Source organism: Gossypium arboreum, chromosome 13 (assembly GCF_025698485.1).
Source record: "Gossypium arboreum isolate Shixiya-1 chromosome 13, ASM2569848v2, whole genome shotgun sequence".
NCBI classification, from domain to species: domain Eukaryota; kingdom Viridiplantae; phylum Streptophyta; class Magnoliopsida; order Malvales; family Malvaceae; genus Gossypium; species Gossypium arboreum.
Window position 1 is genome coordinate 106255253 of NC_069082.1, and position 13133 is coordinate 106268385.

Here is a 13133-nt window from a genome sequence, read left to right on the forward strand (position 1 = left end):
GATCAGTGCCTTTATCTGCGAAGCCACGGAGCAGGTGTGTCGGTTCACTTACCTTGCCAGATCAGGAAATTGGCTATGCATACAGTGGCTCAAGAGGGTATATCGCGGCGGGAGGATAGATTCTGGGTGGAGGAAGGCTCGGTGTTGGCTACCTTAGTTGCTGATGAGGAAAAAAGATTGATCGATCCTCCTTAAGCTTGATTCTGAAAGGTCTATTTGGGGGAAATTCTGAGATCTTTTGTCTCCCCTGTTTTGCTAACAATTTTTTTAAAAAAGTCTATAAACTATAACACTTTATAATAAGTATTTTAAAAAAAAATCTAAATAAACCCCTCTTCTTTAATGCATACTCATTAAACATCTTGACTTTAGTTTGTTGGCTCATCTTTAATACATACTCATTAAACATCTTGACTTTAGTTTGTTGGCATTTTGGATCACATGAAATTTAAATTCACAAAATTTCATATAAATTATTTAGACAAAACACATGACTAAAAAGTTGTCCTTTTAATCATAAACATATATTTATAAGATTATCACGAATCTATTGTAAAAATTCAATATGAATATTTACAATCAAATGTAGACTATTTTAATTTAATAAAATTTTAAAATAAAAAGGTAAAATATAAAATATAAAATTGTTTAATTTTTTGGGGTCAATGAAAGTGTTTAAATCTTTTACCCAAGGATGGATATTGATGAAAGCAACTTAACTTATTTAAAAGGTATAAAAAATTTTAATACAATTAGTTAAAATTTTATTAGGTTAAATACATGCACTTAATTTTAATAAGTTGGCATTGATTGATAATATGGAATTTAATTTATTAAGGTCTTTTATCAATTTATATTAAAGAATATGGGTTTATTAAGATAAAAACACTACCATTACATTTTTAAATATGTTATTATATAGTTTGAGGACATTTTAAATATATATAAGTATTATTTAATTCTCAAAAATGAATTTAAAGTTAAAATAAAATAAAGAAAATAAAAAATGGCTGCCCACAAATGTCAATAATCCATCTTTACTATAACAGCATTTAGAGGCGTATTTGGCGTTTGTATCAATCTTCAAATCCAAATCAAAGTGCACCCCAATCCCATGCAACTCCAAAGGATTGGCCAATCATCTCCAAATTGGTGATGAGAAGATAATCATATTAATCAAGTCACATGACGGTGCACCTCCCTCCGTTCCTGAAGAAGCATGCATCAATGCCAATGCCAAAGCCAAAGTCACTCACTCATACATACATACATTTGTTAAAGCATTTAAGAAATTCTACATGCATACCTCTCTCGGAACTCAAAACCAGCCAATGTTTGCTCGAATTTAGCCCACTCCGGACACATCCCTTCAGGATTTACATTTTCCGGTCCGGAAATATAAGCCTGAATGACAAATTGCAGATCCCTTTCGCTATTTGTGCCATCCCCGGAAAATGCGACAACTTTGTAAGGCTACGGAATAAATATGACCAGCCACAATAAAATGTCACTATAGGAGAGTTAACCTACCTCCCTTCATACATTGATAACCAAGCGAAATATGCCGCCCCAAAATACATGGACACAAATGGTTTGGTGAGATCTTCTTCATAATCTATCGGATAATCCCTGAATCCCACCTCTCTTCACACCAAAATTACAAGTTTCAGACATATTTTATCACTGCTATAAACTGATAGTATGCTAAAGCAACGCTATTTTAATCTTAAAGCAATTATTGTGTCTAAACCACATTTTTAGATGGTAAATTTATTTTCCTTTCTTATAACTTTTTATTGGATTGCTGTTCTTGATGGTAAAGAAATGTTGTTTCATTTAGATTTTCACTCACGTGTAAAGCCGAAAAGCTGTGGAGTAGTCAATTCCCATTAGTCCTGTTCGTTCTTCAGTCCCGTCTACGTTGCGCATGCTAACCATCTCAGCCAGAGCACAAAGTGCCGTCTGTACAGAATGTTAGTGTCAAAACAAAAGTTGGACAAAACCAAAATACAAAAATGCATAGGTTTAGCAGAAATTAAATCCAGACTCTACCCATATTGTTCAAATTGTATGCTAATCAATGCCAAGTATTTACTGCATCCAGTTCATGTAAACTTTAGTTGTCTTGGATTTCATTTTTCCTACTTGTATTCATTCACATTTGCACACTTGTGCACGTGAAGGTCCATGTACATATCCAAACATCTTAGGAAAATTCAGCTTGTGAAGTACATTAAAACAAAAAGTTAAAGAGACCATTTTCTCAAAAGAAAGAAAAGAAGTGGCCGGAGCAAACTTTAAACGTTAATCCACTAGATTCAGTTCAGGTCAGAAATACTTACAAAAACCTTACATTCTCAGGAAACTTAAATGTAGAAATCACTTTCCCACCAATTAAATTCCATGGAAAGTGATCATTTTCCTTGATACTAAAAGCCCTCTAGGGATAAACTCCTCAAGATGTCAAAATGGCCAAAAAAGGCAAAAAGAGAAAAAATCTACAGGGGGCCTGGATAGTGTTTATCCAAAAGCACATTTGATGCTCCTTTTTAGGAGGAGGATTAGATTAGCAATGTGGGACATTTATTGGGAAGCATATTTGTTGATCAGGTTTTTAGTCTAGGGTCACCATCAGCGTAGCTCTTTAGATTTCATAGTTCATTTAGCTAAGCAAACCTTTCTATTATAAAAAGCAAAATGAAATTGTTGAAATCCAACTTTTCACTGGTGGTGACATACCCAATCACCCATAATGTAGCACTATGCACTTACATAAGAAATTATTCGTATCTTTCTGAAAATTTGAATCATAGTGTTAAATTATGTTAAGTGTGAACCACTTTTGACTTTGTGTCCAGTTTAATCAGGCTGGTAGAACAGATGCGCTTTGGTTAAAAAAGAAATCAGTAAAACAGTTGTTCTGAAAATAAGAATAAAAACCTAAATATTAGCTAACTTTTATTCTGCCAACCTTCTTTATCCAACTCCATACTTACTGGTTTTATTCCCATTGTACTGAAGTAATTGTTAACAATTATTTCTGCAACTGCCTGCAACAAGACATCCATGCCAATGATTCAAGAAAAAGTAAAGATGTAAAGCAAAATAAAAGAACACTTCTGGCAATACTTATTTACCTGCATGTGTTAATGAATAATTATAAGCTACTTTGCCTTATTTTTTTATTCATTTCCATTCAAATTATGTCTATATCATCATCTGCATTTGGTTTATCACCATGGCAGTTAGAAGTTTTCCAGAATCAGGAGTGTTAAGTTCTTTGAGTGTGTCTAGGTCTGACAGCTTGCTTAAACAACCTTGGGCGTTATCCTTGATCTTTTTTTCTTCCATTAATTTTTTTTTTTTGCCTAATGGAAATTTGTCCCGACAGCATTAAAATCTCCTCCATTATGCTCAACAGGGGAAAAAAAATTTCTCCATGCTTAGCAACCAAAATTGTTCGGCTGATAAGGTCCTATTTCTAGTAACCAAATATCCTCTAAACCAAGCCTTCAAACAACTTTTATTAGCAGTATACCCAATTTCAGTTGCCAAACTAGTACCTAAGGATCCTACAACATTTGACCCAAGAAAATCATAACTTGCACATAAATTTTAACCCTTGAAAAGAATATTATATTTATATGCACTCTTGATAAAATGTCAAAGATGAGGAAAAATGTAATAGGATCAGACCTTCAGTTCTAAACGAGAAAGACATGGGTTCTTCTCACTATCAAGGGTAAATAGCACTTTTCCCCTTTTCTGATTAGATTTATTCCACTCGTTGCAGATTTCAGGATTATTCCACATCTCTCTCATGTCTTCGGGGGAAACTCTGGAGTCCCAATACAGGCAGGCATCATCTGCAGCTCTCCGATAAAGAAAAACAGGTATTTAAAGTAGCAGTATTGAGATGCAAAATAGATGCAAAATAAATAAGCAGAAAACGATGTTCTGAGAGGATAGAGATAATGCCCCCCAGATCTATGTGCTCCATTTTCAGCAAATCAAATGTTGAATTTAGAAGATTATCCTTACATGTTATTCTTGATAATTTTAAATTTTACTGGATTATTACTGTTTCACTTCTTGAATTGTTCAGATTAAACTTTTACTTCATGCAACACAAAGGATACAAAATCTAACAGTTAACTTGTGAAAGAAACCGTAGAGGTTGCCTCAGTTTTCCCACTTTATTTCAAAAGGAGATGGATATTTTTTTGGTTATACTTGGCTTTCTTAACCATAGTAGAATGATTTTTTATATGAATTAGCACTAGAATTTTTCCTTCTACTTGATGGAAGTAAAAATTCATTTATGAGATAGATTGATGATTTACTGACTAAAAATTGCATCAAATAACCTCAAGTAAATAAGAGGGGAACAACCTGAGTTCGATGAATCCAGTGCAGTTGAAGTTGGTGCTTGAGTAGTCGGACCATTAGAATGTTTTCTGCACCTGAACGACAAATGGAAGTCAATCCCTATAATGATAGATTAGTTCTATTAGCATAGCTGTTAACTTTTCATTTTTCACTGGTTTATATCTGCTTCACAAGGCAGCATAGCTTCAATTTGGACAAATATTTGCTCTTCAGAAGATAAACAAGATAAGCTGAAGTGAAAGCAAAGAAGTGGAAATTGAAACTTCAAGCACACAGATAATAATTTCAGTTTAATGACACAAAAAAAAAAAAAAAAAGACTTGTCTAGAATTTAGCCTCACTGATATATGATCCAACCCAGAAAATGGACATGAAGCTGGACTAGCACAGTGTGCACTTAGAGAAAATCTAATGATAGTACTGGAAGGTAGTGCGTGCTGTTGGCACTTTCTCTTCACTTTAAGGTACCTAAAAATTTTAACCCGTACAGGGTTAAAACCATTTGGAGTTGGAAGTTCATCCACGAAGAATATGAATTTCAATCCGACAAATAGAGAAGATGAATAGGCAAAAACCAAAAGCCCTAGAGAACCAGGAAAATAAAGATAAAAGACTACATCTTCCCCTGGAAAGTTTCAAGAAGTACTTGAGTAAAATTTGTTATTCAAATGCAGAACTTTCTTGAGGGGTAATAAAAACCTGGGTGTAAAAGTCTCTTTCACAGAAATATAACGCTTCCAATATGGCAGGGTTGATTTATGAGTTGCTTTCTTTGTACCACCCTTATAAGCCCTGACCATAAACTCTTCAGTTCTAACTCTGCAAATTCAGAACATTCGAGAGAAATGATACCAAATTATTTACTGACCTCATCTAGTAACGTAATATATTCAAGATGGATCTAAGGTCTTCACTGCAAACTCACTTGTTTTCAAAGTTTGATAACCATTTAAGGTAGGTTGCTCCGAAATATACATTTACAAAAGGCCTGTACAGAATGTCTGGATCCCCTTCAATTTTGTATAATGAAATCTGATACTCCCTACAAGAATTTTCAAACTACAAGTTCATAAATCCAAAGCAGGTTTAGCTTAGTTACATGCAGCTGCACTAGAAAACATAAAATTGTACTTGGCCATCGACTCTGCAGTTGCTAGTGAAATCTGCATGATTCCTACTGTAGTGACCTTGGATTTCTTATCATGTTGCTCGGCAAGAGGCTGCCTATTACTTTCAAGTTCTGCAATAGTACAAATCATCTCCTGCAGAACGGTGAAAGAATGCCAAACTTTAAAAATTAGAAATAAGTAATAACTGTAACTTCAATTTTTCTACAGATTATTTAGGATGTACATAGTATATTGGCACATAACAGAGCCATGCTACAAAACAATGTACTACAAGGAAGTAGCGAATTCACTGCAAATTTAGCCTTTTTTCCTTTTGTTAATACAAGACATATTTTAGAAAGTAATAGTCATTATTGGACTGTACGGTGTCAATCTTTTTTGCCTCCATCCATTCACTTCACCTCAAATCGGCAGTTCCTTTTAACAGAACCTTTTGTGATATTACCATCTGGTATTGGATTTTTAATGTTTATAGCATTCCCCCCAACTTGACACAATTTAGCTGTTGTAGAATCCATTTTTGAGAATGAGATAAATAAAGGTGGGGTTCACGATATCTATTTGAGTAAATACTTCGTATATTTATTGTAATGTATTGACCCTCAGTCAAACTCCAGTGGTTAAAAATTCAACTCTTTATATGCCTTAAAACAAAAATGGTCAAAAGCCAATATCTGGGACAAAAGTAAGATTCATTCAGACAAATACAGAGGAAAGGAAGAGAGAGATAGAAGGTTTCCTATAAACAGGATAGATTTAAAAACTTGCAGTGTCATAATCGTGTTTAAGGTATAATATATTTATAAAACTTTTGATACATTAATAATTTGTATTGTATAGATTTCAAGATATTTGTATATTCATGTCATCAGAAAATGGCGTATCCTGAAAATAGCCTTGTCTTCAGAAATTAGGATTATGATAGTAACACTTCATTGTTATATGCATATTATTTAAGAAGAGTTTCTGTCAGGAATTATACTGCCTGACCAGAGTAATTTTACACTAATGTAAGATAAAATCATATAATAAATTTCTGTATGATCAAGACTGGAAATCAGTGGTACGGGAGACAAATCCAGGTGATAGGTGACATACCGGATCTATATGTGTATCAAAATGTCTGCTAGTAACAATTTCAGCAACAGCCTGAAACAGCACCATAAGATAAATTAGAAGTAAAAACCTTGTGGCAAAATCTAACGGTCTTGAATTTATTATTATTATTATTATTGTAGTACAGGAGTAAGCAAAGTATACTACTGTATCATGCTAATGTGTTGGAAAAACGAATAAGACAAAATCAGACTAATATCTAAAAATAACCAAAACAAAAGTACTTAAGGAAGATTAAATGTTATAAAAGAAATTTTAACTTCTTAGCCATTCGAACTTTATGGAAGACTACTTATTGAGATTAATATTCCCAAATTTTTAATAGCAGTGAAGTATTGATAATATGGTATTCAAGTTGCGTACCCGCATCTCTGTTTGTGTCAAATAAGGCTGTCCTTCAGGATCCCTTGATAGGTGAACTTTTTGTCCTTGAGTCTCCCCAACATCAATCCACTCTTTTCTCACTGCAGGTTGTTGCCACATTGCTTCCAAATCCTCAGGATCAACACAGTCATCCCAATATTTGAAGCCGACCATCGTGGCAGGACTGCTCAACAGCATTGGATTCGATTACTCCAATATTGATAGAAACATCACACGGTATGCAAAGAAATGGAACTATGAAATTTGCCGTTCAAGGGGCAATAATGGATAACTGTTTCATACATTTATAGCTAATGATCCATATGTAAATTGTATTCCTAACACAGGAGAACACAAAGATGGATGCATCAAAGTAAAAACACTAAGGAGCAGTCTACCATTAGGAGAAACGAAAGCAAAAGCAAAGTGTACGAGGCAATTAGCGATTGGAATTACCTAAGCGCTGAAAAAAGAACATTTTGTATGAATTTTGAACAAGACAAAGGATCAAAGAACCACTCAATGAAATATTCTTTATCCAGACAAAACCAGGAGAAATCATTGTTCTCTTTCCACTTCCCTTCTTCCCTAAAACAAATGGATGGAATTTTAACCTATACTCAGAACCATAGACACTCACCCCCAAAAATGAAGATTCCCAAGATTCTAAACAAAAAAAATCTAAAGATTTATTGGTATCAACAAATTCCAATGAAACAAATAATATGGGAAATACACCATACATGGTCAATTCAAATATTGACGTTAAAATGCCGAAACACAAAAAGATGAAAAAAAAACCCCATAAATCAGATACATATATATATAGACATACATGCAAGGAAAAATAAGAAAGAGCGCGAAGAGAAAAGAAATACCAGCTTAACACAAGGAAATATGAAATAGTAATAATACCATAAACAGAAGAGAAGAAAATGAGAAGGAAGAAAGGAATATAATGGAGAAATGGGTAACTAGAGATTTTAGAAAAGAAGGAAAGATGAGTGAAATGCCATTGATACCGGCATTGGCTTCTGTAATTTTCAAAAATATATATATATTGGCCAAGTGGATTCATTAGCAAAGCACGACACTTGGCATTTGCAAATTGGAACGCTCTGTGTCTCTCTCTTCTGCCTACCAATACGAATGAATGAATACCCGCCTCTGTTCTTCAATTAGTCTCCTTGTCGTTAATAGATACAACTGTTCGGGCGTCAAGTTATCCCTTTATTTCGTTACCTTCTGTTGGTATTGGCATGTATTTGAAAAAGCATATTCTATCACAAAAAAAAAAAGAGAGAAAAAAGCATATTCCCTGTTATTTATTAATTATTAACTGGTTTATTAATCTAAAAAATATTTTTTTTAAAATAATAAAGATATATAAATATTAATAAAATAAACTTTTATAATTTTTAAGAAGTAATTTTTGGTCAAAGATAATCAGAGCCTCAACCTTGATAGATCTATATTGTTAATATTGTTATATCTATACCTTTTAAGCCCACCAACGGTAATCCAACAAGCTCACCTCTCGACCCTACGGCCTCACCGGACCTCACCAAACCCCATTCGAGCGAAGACCAACAGCAAAGACTAGATCCTATCGACCAAGACCTTGGAACTCCTACTTTGCCAGCCCACAATAAGGTGAGCACATGTCGAGAGACCACACTCTTAACAAAGGGGACTGTTTAACATTTTTGCTGTATGCTTACTTATTATGCTAAAGGGCAGCCTACACTTAAGGGAGAGGAAAAGCATTAGGTCACCTAAACCTAGATAATACAAAACCATTAACCAAAAGACACGTGTAATATTAGGAAATGGCTGACAACACCTCTTATAAATGTTTGTTGGAAAATTAGGTTCGAAAAATGCATCGAAAAATAGATGCAAGGGAAAAACAAAGTTTTAATTTTTTTTCAAAAAATAAAAACTTTGGTTGTGTTATCTAAAGTAATAAACATTTAATCAGAATCGTACATTTATGATTTGTCTAGGATGAACGTTTCAACCAAGTAATCTTCTCTACTATCCTCAAGTTCACATTTCCTGAGTGTAGGCTTGCTTCAAATAAAAAAATTGACAAAAATTACCAGAGTGGTAAGTTTTTAATTTATCTAAACTCTTGAGTCAAGTTGTAAATAATAAGAATATCTTTAGAAATTTTTGAAATAATTTCTTTAGAGAATTTTCTCTTTTCAACTTTTCTTGAAAGTGTATGAGAATGATGATCCATGCTCTCTTTATATAAGAAGAATTTAGAGAGAATTTAACTAGAATTAGAATTAATCATATTAATATTAAATTAATAAAATATTATCAAATAAATATTAAATTTAATTTAATATCTAGATAAATTTTAAATTAAATTAAATATTAAAAAATATTATTTTTGGAAAAGTTAATTTGAAATTAAGTTATCTGGTAGAACCGCACTAGGAGTATAATTTTTTTATTACTCTACTGTAAAAAAACCATCACTGATGACCATCTATCAGCCATTGGATCACCGCTGTCTTAGTTGCCATGCCCAGCAATGCCATTGTCAGCGCCACTTCTCCTTAGCACCTCGAACCATCACTGTTTGGCCCGAATAGGCCTAATCGATTCATTCCGGGCTAGTGATGGCATGACTGGTCCTGTTCAGCCACCGGTTGGACTGTTGGTCCAATTTCATACATAGGGCATGGTTCACCAATTTTTGGATTTTAGTCTCCAGTTTTGGTTCTTAGGTTCAATTTTTCATCTCCGGTCCAATTTTCATGATCAATTATCCATTAGGCCAAATGTCTGACTTGAGAATTAATTTTCAAAAATATCATATTTATTTTAATTAAGTTAATTTTACTTGATCAAAATTAATTATCCCAAAAATCATTGAGACTTTTCAAATTAATTTTTCAAGAAAATTCTTTAATCAAATTCTCTAATTGATTCACACAATCACCTAATTTAATTTCACATCGAATAAATCAACTCAACTGAAGTATTTCCAAAGTCGTATAATTTTCTTCTAATTCAAATGCAAGTCTGATCGAGCTTTTGTTGAGCTAGTGGAGGGACCAGTTGAACAAATACAATTAGGCTCGAGTAATTGCAATTATGCCTAGAAGTATCATTCTGATAATTCACAATTTACTTAATTATAAAGTTAGTCCACAAGAAGTACCATGATTGAAAACTCCTTATTGTGTACTCTTTACAAAAGCAATTCATTCAACTGTTTTGTTTAATGACCTCGTCATGTGTGTGTTACCCTCATATGATATCCTTGATTCTTTTGAGTTAAATTCATTCACTTAATACAATCCTATTTTATCTCATTATCACCATTGTATCTTCTTAATAATTAGTATGATCATTGTCAACTAATGACTATGTTAAATTGCTTGTTCGAGAATAAGCAACCTGTGGCCACGTTTCATATTTCTCAATCCACAAAAAGTCAATTAAAAGGATATTGTTAACTCTTTAGTTGAACTATAAATTTCATTGTTGCTAGTAAAGCCATTCAATACCCAAGTCATGTACCCAACATATCGGCTATCAACTCGATCATCTTTAGAGCATAAGCCTCCATTTATATCAAAGCACATGAGTTACATACGCATGGTCAATAACTAACTTAGGATTTAGGTAAGTCACATCATGAACGTCACAAATGACTTAATTCACAAATGGATTTAGAATTAATTCAACTTGGATCCAGTCCAGTGTATCATTCTTTTAATAAGTACATCTATGTCTTTACCTGTGGAGTCAGTTGCTCCGATAACCAAGACTAGCCATTTTCATAATTGTAATTGTAGACGACATAATAATCCTTCTAAGTATTTGAATAACTTGCTCACTTTGATTTTTTTACGGGATTACGAACTTGTTTAGATTATCTACTGATGTAAGTTGTCTTTCTCACAATGTTACAGTATCGCTTATCATCAGTTCGAACTTAGATAATCAATGAGCTAATATTTATTTGTCACAATTTCACTGTGTATGGAAAACATAAAAGACAGAAATACAACAGATATAATAGTGAAATATAAAATTAACTTTATTCATCGTTCAACTACATAGAAAATAATTACATATTTAGTACAATACAGGCACATTTCCCACAAGCCTCTAGGGCTAAAAAACTAGCCAAAACACTCACTATACTCTTTCTTTCTAGATTGATACTTTCTCTTTCTTCCTCTCTACCATTTATAGATCTCTGTCTATCAAGTGAACCGTCCTCAACCACTCTCTCTCCCACTTTGTATCAACAATTAGTGCAATGAGCATGGACTCACTCCCAGCCTTTAGAGTTAATGTTGATGGTGTATCCCAAAAACTATCCTAAAAACTTGAATTATTTTAATCCCCAATACTTCTCAAACTTCTAAAACAACCAATCCTTTCGAAATTATCGAACCCAACTTGGGAAAAATTTTACCTAACTATACTAAGACTCATATAGCCCTTTCACACCACAACAACAATACAATCCCCAATACAATCAATTATCAGGGTATTAAAATATGTATCTTAGTTCTTTCCCACTAGCCCTTAGCTACCAAAGAGTGCTAAAGCTTCAATAGCAACTTTGTAACCTACAAGAACAGTTCCAAAGGTAGTAAGAATTTCAAAAAATCAATGCGAACGAGAACATCAACAATAGCTCCTCCTTGGACAATATATAGAGGAACTAACAATGGCTTAGCGAGGACCTTGCAGGCAAGGACAGACTTGCATTAAGGAATATATATTTGTGATGTCCATCTAAGAGCAAGAGGAGACAAGATTAACTTTGTAACAACCTATTTTTCGATTGAATTTTGAATCTAATAAATTTGCTAATTGGACAGTTAGTTAAAGAACAAGTGGTTTGACTTTAAAGTTAATGGTTATGAAAAATGAGATATTGGGACCTCATTTTCATAAATAGATCCCATAAATATTTTTATTAAATATTTACAGAATCGTTAAATCGGTGAATTGAATTTTGATCCAAAAATTTTAGTGATTGGATGGTTAATTAAGGTAAAGGACTGAATCGTAAAAATTGTAAAAGTTTATCACTATTGAATTTTAGCTTATAAAATGTCTAATTAATGAATCTATAGGGATTTAAGTGGCAATTTAGCCAAAATTAAGTGATTTGGAAAGTTAGAGTTATGTTTAAAGTTAAAATATGCTAAAATTATAATTAAAATTTTAGTTATATGTAATAATTAAAAACAAACAAAAGTGGACACTCATTTTATTTTCTTTCTTCTTCAACCGTGGGTGTCAAAAGAAATAAAGAAGCCATGGTTAACCTTCAACCACTCAATCAAGCTTCCAAGCTTTGCAAGGGTATGTTATTTTAGTCTTTTTTTCGTAAATTTTATGTTTTTGAAATCATTGCAACTCGATTTAGCTAATCCGAGTGTTAGTTTTTGAATTTGTTATTTAAATGTTTTCATTGATGAATACTTGATGAAATTGGTATTATTTGGTTAGATTTGATGCTTTGATATGAAAAAAGGATTAATTGTAAAGTAAAATTTGTTAATTTTAAGTATAGGAACTAAAATAGAAATATTTCAAAATTGGTAGTAAATTTCTGTAGTTATTAAATTTAGAGGGAGGTACAGAGATGGAATTGAAATCAGATTGTAAAACGAAGCTTGAATTTGAAAGATATAGTTATTTCAATTTTAGAGACTAAATTGAATAAAACGCAAAACTCTAGGGAAATTGTGCAAAATGAAATTAAGTTGTTATATGCATATGCTAAGATGTTATAAGGCTATTGGAGTTGATAAATTGTAATGAATTATTATAGATTGGAATTAAATCAATCAGAAGTTAATTTAGAAATAAGAGAAATTGCATATTAGTCCTTGACACTTTGAGGTTGTCATTTTCCAGGTAAGTTCATATGGGGATTTACTTTTTTAATTTATGATATGACTATATTTTTTGTTTTCTAGCTTGAATTGTTAAGTGTGAATACATATATGTATATATTGTTCATGTTGGCATCAAATAAACTAAATCAAAAGAAAATGAATTATGTGATAAATATAAATATATTCATACGGGATGGATATGAAATGGTTATATAATTGAATATTTTGGTGCATGATGATATTATAT

General features: G+C 32.5%; 1 protein-coding gene and 1 long non-coding RNA gene across 4 annotated transcripts; one reads left to right on the forward strand and one right to left on the reverse strand.

Moving 5' to 3' along the window:
- Window positions 1–932: 932 nt before the first annotated feature.
- On the reverse strand, window positions 933–8748 carry LOC108463335 (uncharacterized). Of its 3 annotated transcripts, none has more exons than XM_053023842.1 (14): window positions 8497–8748; window positions 8021–8278; window positions 6999–7182; window positions 6618–6668; window positions 5521–5651; window positions 5315–5431; window positions 5089–5208; window positions 4393–4463; window positions 3697–3866; window positions 2997–3050; window positions 1853–1962; window positions 1531–1644; window positions 1307–1432; window positions 933–1209 (listed from the first exon to the last, which is right to left on the reverse strand). In XM_053023842.1, exons 2-14 carry the CDS (start codon window positions 8074–8076, stop codon window positions 1182–1184), a joined length of 1332 nt encoding a protein of 443 aa, XP_052879802.1. In that variant the 5' UTR covers window positions 8077–8278; window positions 8497–8748; the 3' UTR covers window positions 933–1181. The 3 variants fall into 3 exon arrangements, with proteins under 3 accessions (XP_052879802.1, XP_052879803.1, XP_017618775.2); XM_053023843.1 differs by having other exon boundaries at window positions 7914–8278; XM_017763286.2 differs by having other exon boundaries at window positions 7877–8278.
- On the forward strand, window positions 3764–7546 carry LOC108463336 (uncharacterized). Its single transcript, XR_001868056.2, has 3 exons — window positions 3764–3893; window positions 7106–7235; window positions 7346–7546. It is a non-coding gene; the product is annotated as an uncharacterized LOC108463336 (long non-coding RNA).
- Window positions 8749–13133: the final 4385 nt, after the last annotated feature.